Consider the following 16,695-nt stretch of genomic DNA (forward strand, 5'->3'; position numbering starts at 1 on the left):
CAAACTTAGTCTTAACTGAATGGTGGCCGTAAACATGGATATTTTGCATGTAATTCTTTATAACTTACTAGAAGCAAAAGGTAAGACTGAATGAGTTGCTCACAGGGGCGTAGCAACAAATTATAAGCCCCATGAAAAGTAGAAGGCTGCAGGCACCTCCACAAATTTTCCATATCCCCCTCAATCATCATTAACTTCACAGAAAACATGGTCAGTTTTCTGCCTACCACTCAAACACCCATTTCACTGTCCTAAATTGAGGAATGAGTTGTGTTCTGTCTGCTAGCTGCATATACACACCACCGCCAGTCGCATAACACTCTGTAATCTCCCTCTCACCCGTTTTTGCTACCCCAGATAGACATTCTTATCCTCTAAGCTTAGATTAAAAACCTCTCGGTTTGAACAATTGTCTGCTGTTCTGGGGCGGAGTCATCCAGGTGTAGGATTTATGGGTGATAGAAAGGTAGCGGGAGGCAGGGTTTGGGGTAGTATCGGGGTCCCCTGTTCACTGAACTCCTGAACCCCCTCGTCTCCTGCTTATAGAGTAAACCTCTTAACACGCGCCATTCTCCGCCAGGTCAGACCGAGGTCTCTAGCCTTTCACGCGTTGGCCGCTAATGAGGTTTCAAAATCTCCAAGCAGGGTAAAGAGAGTCTGACCTACACTGAGCCACAGAGAGATGGCAGCTCTCTTGGCCAAATCACTTCTGACATAAACCCACAGAACAATGTGCAGTAGGCCAGCTCGAGGACAACACTGAGAGAAGTGACGGTAACTCCAGCGTTTAATTTGACCTCAAAAATTATATCCGGATTTTCTGCCTTTCGATAAGTCCCGTGCAACATTACATTTGCGTACTAATAATCATTTTCTAACTTTGCACCCATGTATTTATACCTGATTGGTATAGATAAGAGTCCAGATTTAACTGCAGGACAGGAGTTTGGATGGAAGGTGACATTTTTACAATCCTGCATATGAGCTAAATGAATTACACTGCATGACATAGTTGTAACGCTGGAAACCAATCACTTTTAATCACATAGGCTTGAGGACGAATATTTAAAATCACTGAAATGAACTAGCTTATAAAATCTTGCTGTTTAGAGGTAACATTACTGTTAAGTACAAAAAGTGTCACATTAGTTAATGTTAGCCAATAGCCATTTAGGGCAACGCTTGCATATTTAAAAAAAAACATTACCGTATGTCTTAAAATATGCAGCTAGCTTGTTGTTCTAGCTAGCTGCTCTAGCTTGTCGGTAAAAAAAAATTGGTAAAAAAAAAAGGGTATTATTCTAAACATAATAAAATTTTGTTTAGAATTTTGTTTAGGTTCTCCATTCAGCAAGACACCAAATATTTCACGTGTTTGAAGTTCAAAAATCTGTTGGGATGCTGCGACAAATTCAGAATTCTGTTGCTAGACACCGCTTTGATTATAATGTCCCTCCACATCTAAGCTGCGATCGTCTGCTTATGTTTGACTCCCCACTGCCTTACATCCTCTCCGGCTTACGTCCCCGCACAGGCCCCTCACATGATCCAGATCTTGCACTGCTGGCTTTCTGCTCATAGTGAAAAACTGGAAGTCCAGTTTAATCAATTATGGAAGAGACTGCAAATTGTTGTAGTTATAAAATGTCTTAACATAAGTTTTGGTTCATCTTTTTTCATTCAGCACCTTCTGTTAAAGTTTTTTTAAAAACAAATTTGGATATTGTTTGTTAATTTTTATATTTTTCTATTTTCATGTAGGAGTAAAAGTGTCACTTTTGTAACAGTTTATTTTATATTGTAACTCTTGCCTTTGTTCTGTAATTTTCTGGTGCATTTTCATTCAATTTGTATTAGTTTCTTTATTTTTATTCTATTAACATACATACACATATGTGTATAAACACACACACACACACACATATATATATATATATATATATATATATATATATATATATAATTATATGTATATATATATATATATATATATATATATATATATATATATATATATATATATATACAGTCACAGAGGTCATAGTAGAAATAATTTAACTGTTTATTAACAGATTTCGAAAAGAACAAAAAGTTTGCTTCGTTATATGGCACATATATTTTACAAGTTCCAGGAACAAAAAAAAAAGAAACTACAATTTTAGGTTAAAAAAAAAGACCAGATTTGTGTATTAAGGGTCAATGTTTTATCATCATACAGAATGATAAAAGACATAAGTTTTGGTTCATCTTTTTTCATTCAGCACCTTCTGTTAAAGTTTTTCTTAAAACAAATTTGGATATTGTTTGTTAATTTTTTTATTTTTATATTTTCATGTAGGAGTAAAAGTGTCACTTTTGTAACAGTTTATTTTATATTGTAACTCTTGCCTTTGTTCTGTAATTTTCTGGTGCATTTTCATTCAATTTGTATTAGTTTCTTTATTTTTATTCTATTAACATACATACACATATGTGTATAAACACACACACACACACACACACACACACATATATATATATATATATATATATATATATATATATATATATATATATATATATATATATAATTATATGTATATATATATATGTATATATATATATATATATATATATATATATATATATATATATATATATATATATATATATATATATATATATATATATATATATATATATATATATATATATATATATACAGTCACAGAGGTCATAGTAGAAATAATTTAACTGTTTATTAACAGATTTCGAAAAGAACAAAAAGTTTGCTTCATTATATGGCACATATATTTTACAAGTTCCAGGAACAAAAAAAAAAAGAAACTACAATTTTAGGTTAAAAAAAAAGACCAGATTTGTGTATTAAGGGTCAATGTTTTATCATCATACAGAATGATAAAAGATAAAAGTGAAGTTCATCAAAAATTATACAAATTTCTTTAAATTTCAGCTTTATGTATGCATTCATCCTCTGCAGGCTGATGCCTCTCTGTTCGCTGTAGTGATTTTTAATCCTTGTTTACCAGGTCAGAGAACGATCAGCTCCAGCTTTCAGCTCTCGTTTGCTTTATTGCAAAAATGAATTTTGTTCGTGAGAATTTATTTTTAAATTTTAAAAGCAATTTTTTTTCAATCTAAAAATATTCCACAGCCCTTTATAAATATCAGCTGTAATATAGAAATGTTTTGGGTAATTTACATTCCTCATATAAGCACAAGTTGTTTGTTTTGGATAAAGATAACCCTTTTTTACTAGTTTAATATCTCACAATTATTTCCACCAAAATTCATACTTTGATTAAAAAAAACAAAACAAAAAAAAACCAAACAAACACCATTTTAAATTAGTAAAGGAACTATTCATCACTTCTTTGTTTTTATAACAGATCTTATTTTTTATTGAGGAGAGTCAAGTTGGGCTTTCCATTTTAGAAAATAAACCAATGACAATATTACAAATAATGAAATTGTTACATCATTCACAGGGTTACAGTCAATATACATTTATACAGAAATACAGGGTCTCCCACATCAGTCACAGTGGTCTGAACCGGCACTGGTCTATCATGTGGGCTTTAACAGACCAGGGGAACACACACACCCCAGAGCCAGAGCCAGAGTGGTACTGGTGGAGTGGGTGGGTGTGTGGGAGTGGGTATAGAAGCGGGGGGGGGGGGCAACAGAATGGAACATAGGGTTGTACTGGAGAACAGAAGTGCCAGGATGCTGTCGCAGTATGAATGCTTTTTTTTTTTCCAACAGAGGGAAAAACCAAGGCCTGTTCTGAGCAGCAGCCGGTGTTTGTCCATCAGCAGCATGCTGAACAACCCAAAACACTGGACACTTGCCTGCTGCAGCCTTTACACACTCACAGACAGCATTCCTAAGCAAAAACCTCGCTCCAACAAGCTACATGTGAACATCACATCAGAAGAGGGAGCTCCTGTGCTTCAAGCTGCACGCTGTTCAATAGGAGCCATTTTCTTTTCGCCACAATAGGAGGCAGACTTCTTGCTCTGACCCTGATGTAGTTAAGTGGTGTTCAGATGAAGCCCAGTGGGTACAGCGTGGCAAAGCTCATGTTTATGCACACTATCATGTAACCTTAACTCTGACACATAAGGGTTTTCCTCCGTCCTTCAAAAAAATTGGCACACGGTGAGGGGGAGGGCTGGTTTTATTCTGCATCTCAGATGTAAAAAAGGGGAAAAAAAATAACACATTGTTTTTGCTGAAAAAATACAGCTGGCAAATGTTTAAAAGCAGAACTAGTGTGGCAAATGCACTGCATCAGAGAAAAACTGTAAAATCCTTTTTAACAAGAGAAGGTGAAGCCTGTTCATGAAGTTTTCTTTTATAATTTTACTAAAGAAACATCTTGTAAGTTAAATAATACAGTGTCTGTGGATAGTCAGCATACTGCCGCTTTGAGGGGATACTGAATCAAACAACGTGAACGAGTAACTCTCTTAATATACAAACCATCAACTTTCTTAGTGATCAAATCAGCTTTTTAAATGCACCTGAATGTCTAGTCCAATAACAATGAAAAATCCTGAATAAAATATTTAGTCTATTTTCAGATGAAATAATAGAAATTACAGTGAGTAAAAATTATCTTTAAAAAATTGTCTACCATGAAAAAGTGTAGCATTTTTCAGCACTAAATGCTGAATACTTTAAAGTTAAACACGAGAATCCAAGTCTCATTGCTCAGCCTGAACTGCAGCAAAACACCTTTCTAATGTGTGGTGAGAATCAGAAGATAAATACGCCCTACGATGTTTGCAAATTTAAATAAAATTTTTAAAAAAAGCCTGGACAAAAAAAGTACCCTTTGCAACAAGAAAATACAAACAGTACACAACATAAAATCCATTTTAGCACTGCTCTGCCTTTGCAATGTCTGCCCACATTGCTTTTTAAAGCAGTTCCTTGAAGCAAATGTCAAGGATAATCGCTTGATTAATAACTCAGAGTCTTAGCAGCGTTCATGGACAAGCATCTGAATGAGCTACAATGGGGCTGGAGCAAAAAAAAAAAAAAAAAAAAAAAAAAAATCCTCACCAGCCTCCTGCATACTTCAGAGTAATTTCTTGCGCATTAAGTGCTTTTCCTGACAACGGACTGTTTGCCGTACCGTGAGAAGACATCCTGCCTCACTCAAACTGATGAGCTGTTAAGTACTGAGAAATGGAAAAAGAAGAGAAGTTAAAGGTCAGTAAAAACAAAAAAACATTGGTGGCATTTAGGTCACAGCATCGCCTCTCACTTGTTCCTCGGCTATGAATTAACAGCTCATGATTCTCCTCCTCCGGTTTCATACAGTATGTTATGAAAAGCTTCCAGGGAAATATTTGCCCTGATGTGTCATACTGCAGATGAAAATAACCAAGCAGCGGATTGTGGAACAGAAAAAGAATGAAAAAAAAAATCAATCCCTCCACTCTTGGCCTTAAATTCTCTGGACAGCTGGTGATAATGAAAGGTAGGATTATAGTAGTCCAGTAACTGAGGTTTCTCACTTTATTTTACCTTGGCTTTGGTGCTAAAGCTGTCTATATAGTGGCAACCATGAAACTCAGGTCAGCAATCTGAGGATTTGGTACGAGCACGCATGGAAGCGTTGTCCAGTCTGGAGGAATCTCAGCGGTATGCAGCATCGGGACGAGACACGACACGACCGCCCCGCTGTCGAGCGTCCATACGTCTGCTGCTGTTGGTGCTTTTAAACACGCCGAGACAAAAACAGACAACTGGCGAAAGCCGACCACGACAAGATCAGAGGAAGCTGCAGACAGGTGGCCGACGGGCATGTGTGTGATCAGGAGGACAGAGACGGAATCGGTTCCTGGACAGAATGGCTGTGATCGGGGTGCAGCCGCCCCGCTGTGACCAGACACATCTGAACGATGGCTCACAGCTGGACATCCATGTCTGGCTGTCAGGTCTCAGAACGGAGACCAATGGGGGGGCTGTGCACTGCTGATATCTCTTATTGGCTGCCTGATTCACCATCTCGGGAGGGGTGGATCTTCATATTGCCACAAACTCCTTGTATCCCGTCACAACTCCTAAAACAGGTTATGTGCAAGAAGACAGACATTGATTGACAGCATTTGCACCCATGAGACAGCATTGCTCGCAAGAAACCAGACAACAAATGCAAACACATCGTCTATGAAATGAAACTAAAACCTGTTACAAAGTAATGCTGTTGGTCTACATGGTTTTGTGCACCAGCATGATTTATCTTTCAAACATAAATGCAAAGCATTGATGGAAGATCTGGAGTGTTTGCTGGAGTCAGACAATAGACTCAGCGTAAAAAAAAAATAAATAAATAAAAAAAAAAATATATATATATATATATATATTATATATATATATATATATATATATATATATATATATATATATATATATATATATATATATATTTTAAAAAATAATAACAATTCAACAACACCCATACAGAAATTGCAATTATATAACACACAATTTAATTTTTTTTTTTCAACAGATGTCTGACTGTAAGTTCTACTCGTGAGTCTGTGTGGAAGGGATAAAACAACTCTGTGTGGTATCAAAACACTTTTAACCATAAAATATCTTTTCAAAAGGAAAAACTGGAAGAATACTTAATGTAACGCAAGTATGTCACATCCAAGCTATTACCAAATAGAGTTCTAAGAATTGCAGCAAATCAAAGCGCTGGGAAATTAAGCACTCACTCAGCATGCTATCAAACACAAAATCGGACACTTCGGGAGCAACTGCTTGTTTCTGCAAGTGAAGTGTGTGTGTGTGTGTGTGTGTGTGTGCAACCAGTGCATATGTGCACAGACGGCGCTGGAGATTAACAACATGGAGGAGGATGCTGTATGTATGACGGCTCTGATGAAAAGAGCAGACTGTTCTGAGAATCTCTGTTGGAAGTAAGTTTGCTGTTTGTTTTAACATAAGCTTTTTTTTTTTTTTTTTTTTTCTCTTTTCTTCATTTCAAAAAGCAGCTAATGGTGACAACAACTCAAATCCTCCCTGTATTCAGTTCTTCTGCCATGAACTGAACAACTTGAAAACGTTCTCTGAGTCATCATGTTAACGGCAGGTCAAGTGCATCTGATATGTACAGTACAGGATCAAGACGACAGTGTGAAAGGGAAGAGTTTTATTTGGCAGGCTGTGAATATTTCATAGTGAAAGAAAAAAAAATAGTCTTTTGTGAGGGGAAGCATAGTGAGAGGGACTCTTTGTCACAAAATGTCCCACAATATAGAAAATCCTTTGCAGTGAGAATTTTTTTTTTTTTTTTTTTTTTTTTTAACTTTTCTTTAAGGTTGATTTCACTGCATGAATTTTCAGTCTGATTGAACGTGGTTTTGACATCAGTCTTTGCCACAAGTTGTCCATTTCATGGATTTTTGTTTCCTTATGTTACTGGTGGAATCAGTTGGACGTGTGTGTCGGGTTCCCCTCGGTTTCTTCCACGGTTTGCCTTGCAGGAGGCCACAGAGAGCTCCGTTTCCACATGATGTCCCAAGTCAAAAAGCAAAGACAGTGTCCACACCTTGTTGAGGGCGTTCTCCCCAACTCTTCCTTCTTTCCTTTTTTTCTTTTTGCCCTTTTAAAGGGTAGCTTTCCTACTCAGTTCATCTAGTGTACAACCTTATATCATCTATAAATTTAGATAAACTCCATTTGCTTACCAGTTTTTTCTTTTTTTTTTTCCTTTAAAAAAAATCTTTACAAAATTATCAGAACAAACAAACCGAAAAAAAAAAAAAAAAAAAAAAAGTAAATGTTCAACATCAAATGAAAATTGGTGGAAGATTGACAAAATTAGTTGCTGGTCACTTCTAGCCTCCCATGTTTCTGGCTCAAAAGGTGGGCTTGGGTGTGGGCTGCCTGGATCTTCATCATGTGGACTTCTGTTGTCAGAGCTCCCTACAGCAGATCCCAAGCTTGGAGGGAGAGTCAGGTTAAAGGGAGAAGAGGAAGAAAGGGGGAAGTGGAGATGGGAATGGGAGCTTGATGGTAGCCTGGCGAGAAGACCAGACACAATGTCACGCAAAAAAATAAAAAATAAATGAGAGAGAGAGAGAGAGAGAGAGAGGAGGAAAAATCCGTTCCTTCCTCCGTGCCCGCAACCCAGCACCCCAAACTGCCTTTAATTCATCTCTGCTCCACTCAGAAGGGGTCAAACCTCCACCGACTGGATCTGGTTCATCTGCGCCCGCATCATCTGGACACTGTTGAGGATCTTCTTCTGATGTCCTGCTAATGTCACACCAACCCTCAGGATGTCACTGTGAAGCACAGAAACAGATGTCAGTCTAAAGTTACCACAATAAACAGGCTTTCATAAGTCATCTGGACGTGTGCATTCCCATCTGATTGTGTGTATTTGTATAAAAGCCAGCCTGGTGAGTCTCAAACAGGAACGGCAGGTAATAAAACACTTCAGTCAAACTGTGATATGATGACATTAGACATGACTGTGTGACAGAGAAAAGACATTTTAAAAAAGTGGGAGCATGGTAACACAGCAATCCAATTCGTTCAGACAACTTGTGTGTTCATGCATTTTTGAGGCCAGGATGTTTTCATAATTCAAACACACATAAAAAACTTTGAAAGTCAGTTGTTCTGCGTCTGAAACTTCTTGGCCCGATGTGGTTAACCCCACCCATCCTACGCAAATTAAGCAAAAATACACAAAGCGAAAGCTTGCAACATCTCTTGAGCTAAAGACATAGACACAACGTTTGTCGCAGAGGTGACATGTTGGTAGTATAAACAGTTCAACACTGTGTCAAGGCGTGTGGCAACAGCAGAAAGTATTTACTCTCTGCTAAGCCGTTACTTATCCATGACACGAAGAATTTCCTTTCCCCTCATGCTGAATCTCAGCAGTAATCACATTTGTTTAAATTATACATCTGCTTTGTTCAGAGAACTAAAGCTAAACATCTCTGTAGGATCATTGCTGGCTTGTAGGGTTGTTATCCACCGAAAGGAAGTGATTTTTATCCGTTTCTCTATGAGCAAGACAATTTTTCACCAACTTTTTCCACTTGGCAATCCCTTTTACTGGTGTTTCCGCTCAATCTTTGAACTGAGGTTAAAGAGAGGCCTGCTAAACACATGGCAGAGAATAAAGGGCATTGCTGCGCTTCTAGCTATTGTGCCCACTGTTCAGGCTTGCAACTACAATATTACGATCTGATAATTACATCCAGAGCTTGCATCATTTACAACAGACCACAGGCAGAGCTTGGCTCCCTGCTCTGGTTTTATACTCAGACTCTGAAAACCCACTTAGAATTATCACAGCAAGTACAAGGAATCACCAGCACTTACTCCATAGTCATCTGAGACACCACATCAAATGTAGAAAAGTCAGAATTGGCAAAGTTGTCTTTGTACTGGCCCATCTTGATGGCATCCAGCCACTCATCCACAGTGCTGAAGGTGGAGAAGTCTGGGATGCTGCGGTCCAAGAGCGGGAGATGAACACTGAGAAGGATGAGGAGGGGACACACAAGCAGGAGCCATTAGGAATAATGACGATACAAACTAGTGGGTCTAAAGTCATAGTCCAGACCACCTGTGTGTAATTCAAACATGAATAATAAGGTTACAGTTTCTAAATACTACATGGAAGTTAGAGAATCCCACAGGGATAATCCATGAAACAATATTTTCCAAACTGCTTCCTCTTAAAGGGTATTTTCCAAATGAAGTGACAGGCTTCAGGGAGCCAATGTATCCACTTGGTGTCTGTGGAAAATCTGGCCCGTCGTTCTGCCTTCCACCACAAATTAAAGCAGAGACTCAGATGAGGGAAATCAGCAAACCCTGGCTCTTAGAGGGAAACTAACACCCAAAGCACAAATGCTTGAAAATGTTTTGTTTTGAAAACTGCACAACTCCTACAACCCGGGATTCGCCTAAAGCATTCGTGGGAAGGATCGGATCTATCAAACCAAAAGGCTTTAATTTACATAACCGCTCGGCGCCAGGAGAAACAAGAGACACTGTGTTTGGTAAATGTGAAATGTGCCATGGATGACAGTGAAGTAAGAGCCTGAATTTCCTGTTCGGAACGAAAGCTTTCATATTGATGGAATTTCAGATGTGCCGTATGGTTTGAGATTCTATTCATATCAGTGTGAAATGATGCTACAACAAAAGGCCTGTCTTGTGGGATGCCTATGGAAAGGAGATAAAACACATATGCAAATACCACACGAAGACTGAAGACGGCAGGACAGAAAAAAAACCAAATAAAAAAACCACAGAACAACATGGGAAGCAGCAGTAAATCACATGATACAAATATATCACTCACCCTGAAGATAGCGGGGTCATGGCCTTCAAGGTGTTGGGATTGCGGATCATCTTATCAAGATTGTTAACAATCTGGCTGAACTTGGGCCGGTTGTTGCGGTCCTTCTGCCAGCAGTCCAACATAAGCTGGTGCAGCGCGCTGGGACAGTCCATGGGTGGGGGCAGTCGATAGTCCTGTTCTATAGCATTGATGACCTGCGGGGGAAGACACAGATGTCTAAGGGTCGCTATGAGGCTCTACAAAGAGGAGATCAATTGATGGAGAGGAGAGAATGTAAAATCCAGTTTTGGAGGAAGTTCTGACATCTTTTCCTTCAGCCAAATATCAAAGTGTACAATACTAAGTTAAAGTAATTACAAGCCCTGCATAGAACATTTTTCAAAACGGATGCTTTAGTTTATTTGAAGTGAAGTTGTGTGAGACGCTTATGTGTCTTACATGCAGCAGATGGCTGTCAGTGTGCTCTGTTTGTAAAATCAGGAAGGATTTATAGGGCTGAAGCTTAACTAATAGCAAAGTTCTGAGGTCACTGATATTTACTTTTAAGCATTTCCAATTCTCTTTTATTTACTTATTTATTTTTTTCTTTAACCTCTCATTAAGTTTAGAGCAGCACCGCTGAACTTTGGCAGAAATTCCCACTTTCTATCCCCCTAGCGGCAGCTATTTCAGCATCCATATTGCATCCCGTCTTTTCTCTGAGTTCTCTCCAGCAAGTCTGAAGTTAGTGTGATGGTGACTCTTTCCTTATTTCTTGCTCCGTCACTTTCTCTCTTTGTTTTCCTTGTTTCCTCTGATAGTGTAATTTTTGTGTGTCTTTGCTGAATCAGCCATGGTGCACGTTCAAAGCAGCCAGAGTGTTGATACACAGTTGCTGGCTACTAGGACTGTGACGATTTTCTTTTGTCCCGATTCAATTTACATTGTGATTCTCACAATTCTTCGATATTGATGATTTTTGTAGATTAAAAACCAAAAAAAAAAAAAAAAAAAAAATGTAGAAACTTTTCTTTCCTCGTCGTTTTGCTTTAATTTAATTAGGAAAAGACAACACAGTAGCTAGACCATCATTCTGCTGCTATAATGCCCAAGAAGACAAGTTAAAAGATTAATGAAAATAATAAAAATGACAAAAATTTTATAATGGATTATTTTTATTTATACGAAAAAAATCTATTTTTTTCTTTAACAAAAAAATCTATTTTAAAATTGTGAAGCAAAAAAAATCCCATTTTTCAATTTTTTTAATTGGATGTTCCCACCCCTACTGGCTACTGACTTTACGCCACTGCAACACAGCCGTTACATAATGCCATAAAATGGAAGAATAAGTTGGAAAATGCATTTCTGAATCCTTGCGATGCTGCAAGGCAATAAAGGCTCCAGGAATGCAAATAACGAATGTCAGGGTGTGAAGATGAATCAGTGGCCCAGAGTTTTATAGTTGAAAATGTATCCAGTAATGGTGGTCATGGTGGGTTTTCTATAATTCAGGGAGTGCCAATGACAATTTACTCTGTTTTAATTTTTTAAAATCCTCTCAAGAATTCATATTCTTTATTTAATTATTATTTTTAAGATAAAAATAAATGGCCCTGCGATGGACTGGACTACTCCGCCTCTCGCCCAAAGACTGCTGGGATAGGCTCCAGCTTCCCTGCAACCCTTAATCAGACTAAGCAGTTATGATAATTGATGAAGTTAAATTTAAATAATTATTGGAAATAGTCATGTCTGCTCTGAAAAACTCTAGACAAGAGTATTAGCTAATCTTTTTACGTAAATAAAATAACACCCATTTTCTCTTTTCTGCATGTCATTTCTGTTCATTATATCTTAATACATAATAATGACTAAATATATTTATTTGTATTGAAATCGTCATATTAGTTATCACAATAATCCTTGTAAGAAGCTGTAAAACATCATTCATTTTGAACTCTGCCAGAAGTGACTTTATCTCTGGCCACTTGTGAGCAGAATGCGCAACCTCCTGCTTATTATCAGGGTCATTAAAGAAGCTCCATTCAGACCCAGATTAATCTCATTCACAAGACCACCAAACGGGTACCCCGATGGAGCAGAAACACTATCAGGAGCTGCTAATATGATAACCGTTGAGGTCCTCTCTCCCTCTCAACACATTAGTGTTCTCACTTTCAATTTGAAACTATTTTCATTATCTCTCTTCCCATAATTTGCTCTCTCCTCCACTACCCAGAGGGAGATAGAAAATGGAGGCTCCAGTCAAGAGCAGAAATTGTCCACTGAGCACTGCTGTGCATTTCAAATGATCTGATTATGTCTCTGTGGTGAGTGTGGGGGAATTTTCATAAGAAACCCATGTGTTTAGCTAAAGGAAAGCAGATACCAATGACAAAATGCTTCTCAGAGGAATTTGAGGCTGTAATGAAACTCAGAAAGCCAAAAGTGTATTCGTGAGGTGAAGCCGTGCATAAAAAAGGTTTGAGGGGGCATTCAGCCTTGAAAGTTAGCAGCACATAAAAGAAAATGACAATAAGCATGTTAAATACATACATCTTGATTGGTCATGTCCCAGTAAGGCCGTTCTCCATAGGACATGACCTCCCACATGACAATCCCGTAGCTCCACACATCACTAGCAGAGGTGAACTTCCTGTACTGGATAGCTTCGGGCGCAGTCCATCGGATAGGAATCTTCCCTCCCTGTGAACACAAAGGCCACAACCTAAGCATGAGAGGCGAGACCGAAATCTGACCGTCACAGTGTCCTGGCTCTGGAGACAGACACTGTTCACAGTAACAATACTGATGGTAATCCAAACTGGGAAGTGGATATAACAAAACCCCTGGGAGGAAAGTGTGGCACATGAAGTACTGCGGAAGAAGGAAGCAGAAAACAGGTGAGGGATGATGTTAGTCTTGATAGGGGGAGCTGAGTGAGCGTGAGTCTGCTGTGTGTACATTAAGCTTCAGTTTAACCCTTAAAATTCCTCCCAAAGTTCAAATAAACTGGATTCTCTGAGTGGCAAGTATGTTTTCGCTGTCACAATCAAAATGATCTAAAAAGATTAACTGTTTCAACTTCAGCAAAAGTGTGTCTGAAGGTAAGATTTAAATATTACATACCAGAGCACTAGTGTAAGTGGGGTCTGATGTATCATCTTCCAGGAAGCGAGAGAGGCCAAAGTCTGACACTTTGCACACAAGGTTACTGTTGACCAGGATGTTTCGGGCAGCAAGGTCGCGGTGCACATAATTCATGTCTGCAAGGTACTTCATGCCTGAAGCAATGCCACGTAGCATACCAACAAGCTGGATCACGGTGAACTGGCCATCGTTTTGCTGTGAAACAGAGACATAGCAACATTATATGGCATGCTTTGGTTCAAAACTACAGAAACCATTTTTTTGGGCATTATTTTGTTTCCTATAAGATAATGAAGTTAACATATGTATTATCTTCTGCTTTAAAAAGGAAATAATCCATAAAAAAATAGTCTCTACAATAGCTTAGATGTAACTCTACACATTTGCTTTATTTAACATGTGCAGCTCAACGTGTTAATTAGACTTACTTCTATCCCCACTGTTTGCTTGACCCCCATCTGCACACATTACAGTTCACTACAACATTAAAAAGCTATAAATGTTTTGCTAAAATTTAATGAAGCAGCTCTAACAAGTCGGACAGAGCTAGCTGAAGGGATTAGCTCTTTGGGTTAGTGATGTATAAAGCTCTGCCTGTTTGAATCAGACTTTGTGAGACTGTGATTGGTACATTACTGTTCTGAAGAAGAAATGTCCAGTCATGGTATTGAGGGCTTATTCTACTGAGAATATGCATTGTAGCATATAAAAAAAACACCATATGGATATGTTAACCAGGCCAAAGGCTTGATTTTCACCCAAGGCAGTCTTTAGCTAGCTAATTACCTGCCATATGTCAAGTTTATTTTAAATTATTAGATTTTTTTTTTCCTTCTTGCTTTGGAAAATTATCACTATTCCTTGACCAACAACCTTGACTGAGATTCAAAAAGTATTAGTTTCCATGAAGCAACCCTGCAAAATGTAATGGTTTGGTAATAGCTGAGCCGACCTCTGCAAGGCTAGGCAAGCCTAAGCTGGGTCTGGCTGTCTGTCTACAGCTGTTACCCTCCCTGGTTTGGTGACGGCTTTACCCCATGCATGGGGAGTGTCTGGAGTAGTAGTGCAGCTGTGCCTCCAACTGTGCACACCTGCACTCTCCCCACCACCCACCACGACTCCGGGCAAACACATGATTCCAGAGAATGGCTCACAGGAGCATGAGGCTAAGTGCGTACAGACAGAAAGGCTAAGAGAGGAAAGCAGGAGAACAGGCGAGGAAAACCCTGAGTACAGCCAAATTCCTTTAACCTATTTCTCTTTCAAACGCTTTGCTGCTCATTAACCGAGTGGATGCCTCTCCTCACGTCAAGCTGCTCCTCCTTGTGCAACACAGTAATTAACCAGAATGTATTATTCATGAAACCTTTCTCACAAATACACATTGCCATCTAATCTGACTGCTATGTTTGTATATATTGTAATTGGAAAGATTCCTCCAAGTCTTTCCGGTCAGGTTAGCTGGGAGGTATAAGCATTAACAGTGGAAGTAAAAATCTAATGCAAATTATATGAATATTTTTGACAATTAAGTGTAATTTTCAACCCTGTTGCTCTCTGAGCTTCAAGTTAGCTTCAAGTACCATAGCCAAATAGATCAGTATCAACTACGGTGACCGTTATAAGCTACCAACCACCGATCCCCCCCCTAAAGACACAAACCATAATAAAAGGCTTTGACACTGTCAGCATCCGTTGTCAAACTGTCACCGATAGGTGCTACAAAAATTCCCTGCTGTTTTCAACACAATGGGCTGTCAAATCATTTTAGCAAACAACTTTATATGCACAAACAGCTTTCACCACAAGATCAAATTCTTAAAAGAGCTGATGCTTTGCATCTCAGAGGTCTGAGGCAGTATGCAAATAACAGCTCTGGAGAAAGCCTGAGCAGTGTGATGACAGGAGCGTGTATGTCAGCTTCCTGAGGATGTTTTTGATGTAGTCTTGGAGGAGGGAGCTGACACTGAAAGCCAAGGAGAGTAGTGAATAGTAGGGAATTAATTAAAGGGAGAGGCTGTTTTCTGGCACCTGAAATGTGATATTCCATAATTTTTTAGATAAGGAGTTGATCAAATTAAATCCTTTCACATAGTTGTTTATTGTGCATCCAAAAATTCCTCATGCGACCACAAGGTACAAAGAATACTTTTTTGTTAACCCACTAAGTGACATAGCTGTGGTACAAAAGTTTGTATGCGAGTTACTGCTGGAGAGTCTGTGTCATGACCTGTTACTCTCTCAAACTGGTTTAGTCAAAGTTTTCTCTTTGATTTTGTTTTCAAGGTGAGCCGCAGAGCAGACAAGACGCGCATCACATCCAGCTACATGGTAAATCTCTTCTGAGTAATCCTGATCAGAACAGCAGGTTTCACTGCCTTAGTGGGGAAGCCTCTAAATTGGAGGAGACTGCTGCTGTCTCTCACACCTGCTCAACATGCTCAAAGGTTGCTGATTAAAATAAATCATCTTGGAAAACTATCCTCTCTGCTTTAAAACCTGTCTTACTTTTTCTGCTCATAAGTGTAACCTGTGACTATTATTTGTTGATCATAGTTTGTTTTGTCCTTTTACAGAGTCAGCAGTGAGTGGATAAAGATATTTTCTTTTAAAAAAAAGAGAAAATATGTTTAGCCAGATTTGGTCTAGTCATACCGGGAGAAGACATAATATATGTCCATTTATTTGGATTGTGCCATATTTCTGAAAAAATATATATACCAAAAGATGTGTTTTTGTGTCAGTGTCACATTGTGATGACTTGTCTGGCATGTCTTCCCATAGCAAGTCTCATTTTTAGACGTTTGGCATCCCATTTTCAGTCTCGCAAGGTATCTGAATTATTTATACGGGTCATAAATGAGAGAGTATGGACAGTCATCTGCAATATCCTTTGCTGGCAAAATTATGAAAATTAAACATCCAGCCATCTTGTGAGCACTGCATTATTTCTTGTCAGACAGTGGAGAAGTGCCGCATCGCAGAACTGATGACCTCTGGCTATTCTGTGGCAAATTGTTAGCTTGTAGCTCAGCGATCGTCTGGTGAAGCAGACACCGTTAGAGAGAGTCATCACGAACTCTTTATACCAAAATCTTCAGAACAATTTTAGGCGCTGAATAGATATCTTCACATTTCAAAGAAAGTTCTCTGCCAGTCTGTGAAGCTAACTTTATTGTTTCTACAAAGAAATACAGGATTAAGTT

General features: G+C 38.6%; 1 protein-coding gene across 2 annotated transcripts in view; it reads right to left on the minus strand.

The window, feature by feature from the left end:
* Nucleotides 1-8,203: 8,203 nt before the first annotated feature.
* Nucleotides 8,204-16,695, minus strand: part of ephb2b (eph receptor B2b) — a gene marked incomplete at both ends in the record, with an annotated part of 114,923 nt that continues 106,431 nt past the window's right edge. For both annotated transcript variants that reach the window (XM_079242221.1, XM_079242220.1), the window contains 5 exons: nt 8,204-8,312; nt 9,367-9,522; nt 10,358-10,551; nt 12,896-13,045; nt 13,469-13,684. In XM_079242221.1, the coding sequence (XP_079098347.1) occupies nt 8,204-8,312; nt 9,367-9,522; nt 10,358-10,551; nt 12,896-13,045; nt 13,469-13,684 (825 nt within the window). The remainder of the gene's footprint in view (nt 8,313-9,366; nt 9,523-10,357; nt 10,552-12,895; nt 13,046-13,468; nt 13,685-16,695) is intronic.

This window comes from Telmatherina bonti (genome assembly GCF_933228915.1).
Source record: "Telmatherina bonti genome assembly, chromosome: 6".
NCBI classification, from domain to species: domain Eukaryota; kingdom Metazoa; phylum Chordata; class Actinopteri; order Atheriniformes; family Telmatherinidae; genus Telmatherina; species Telmatherina bonti.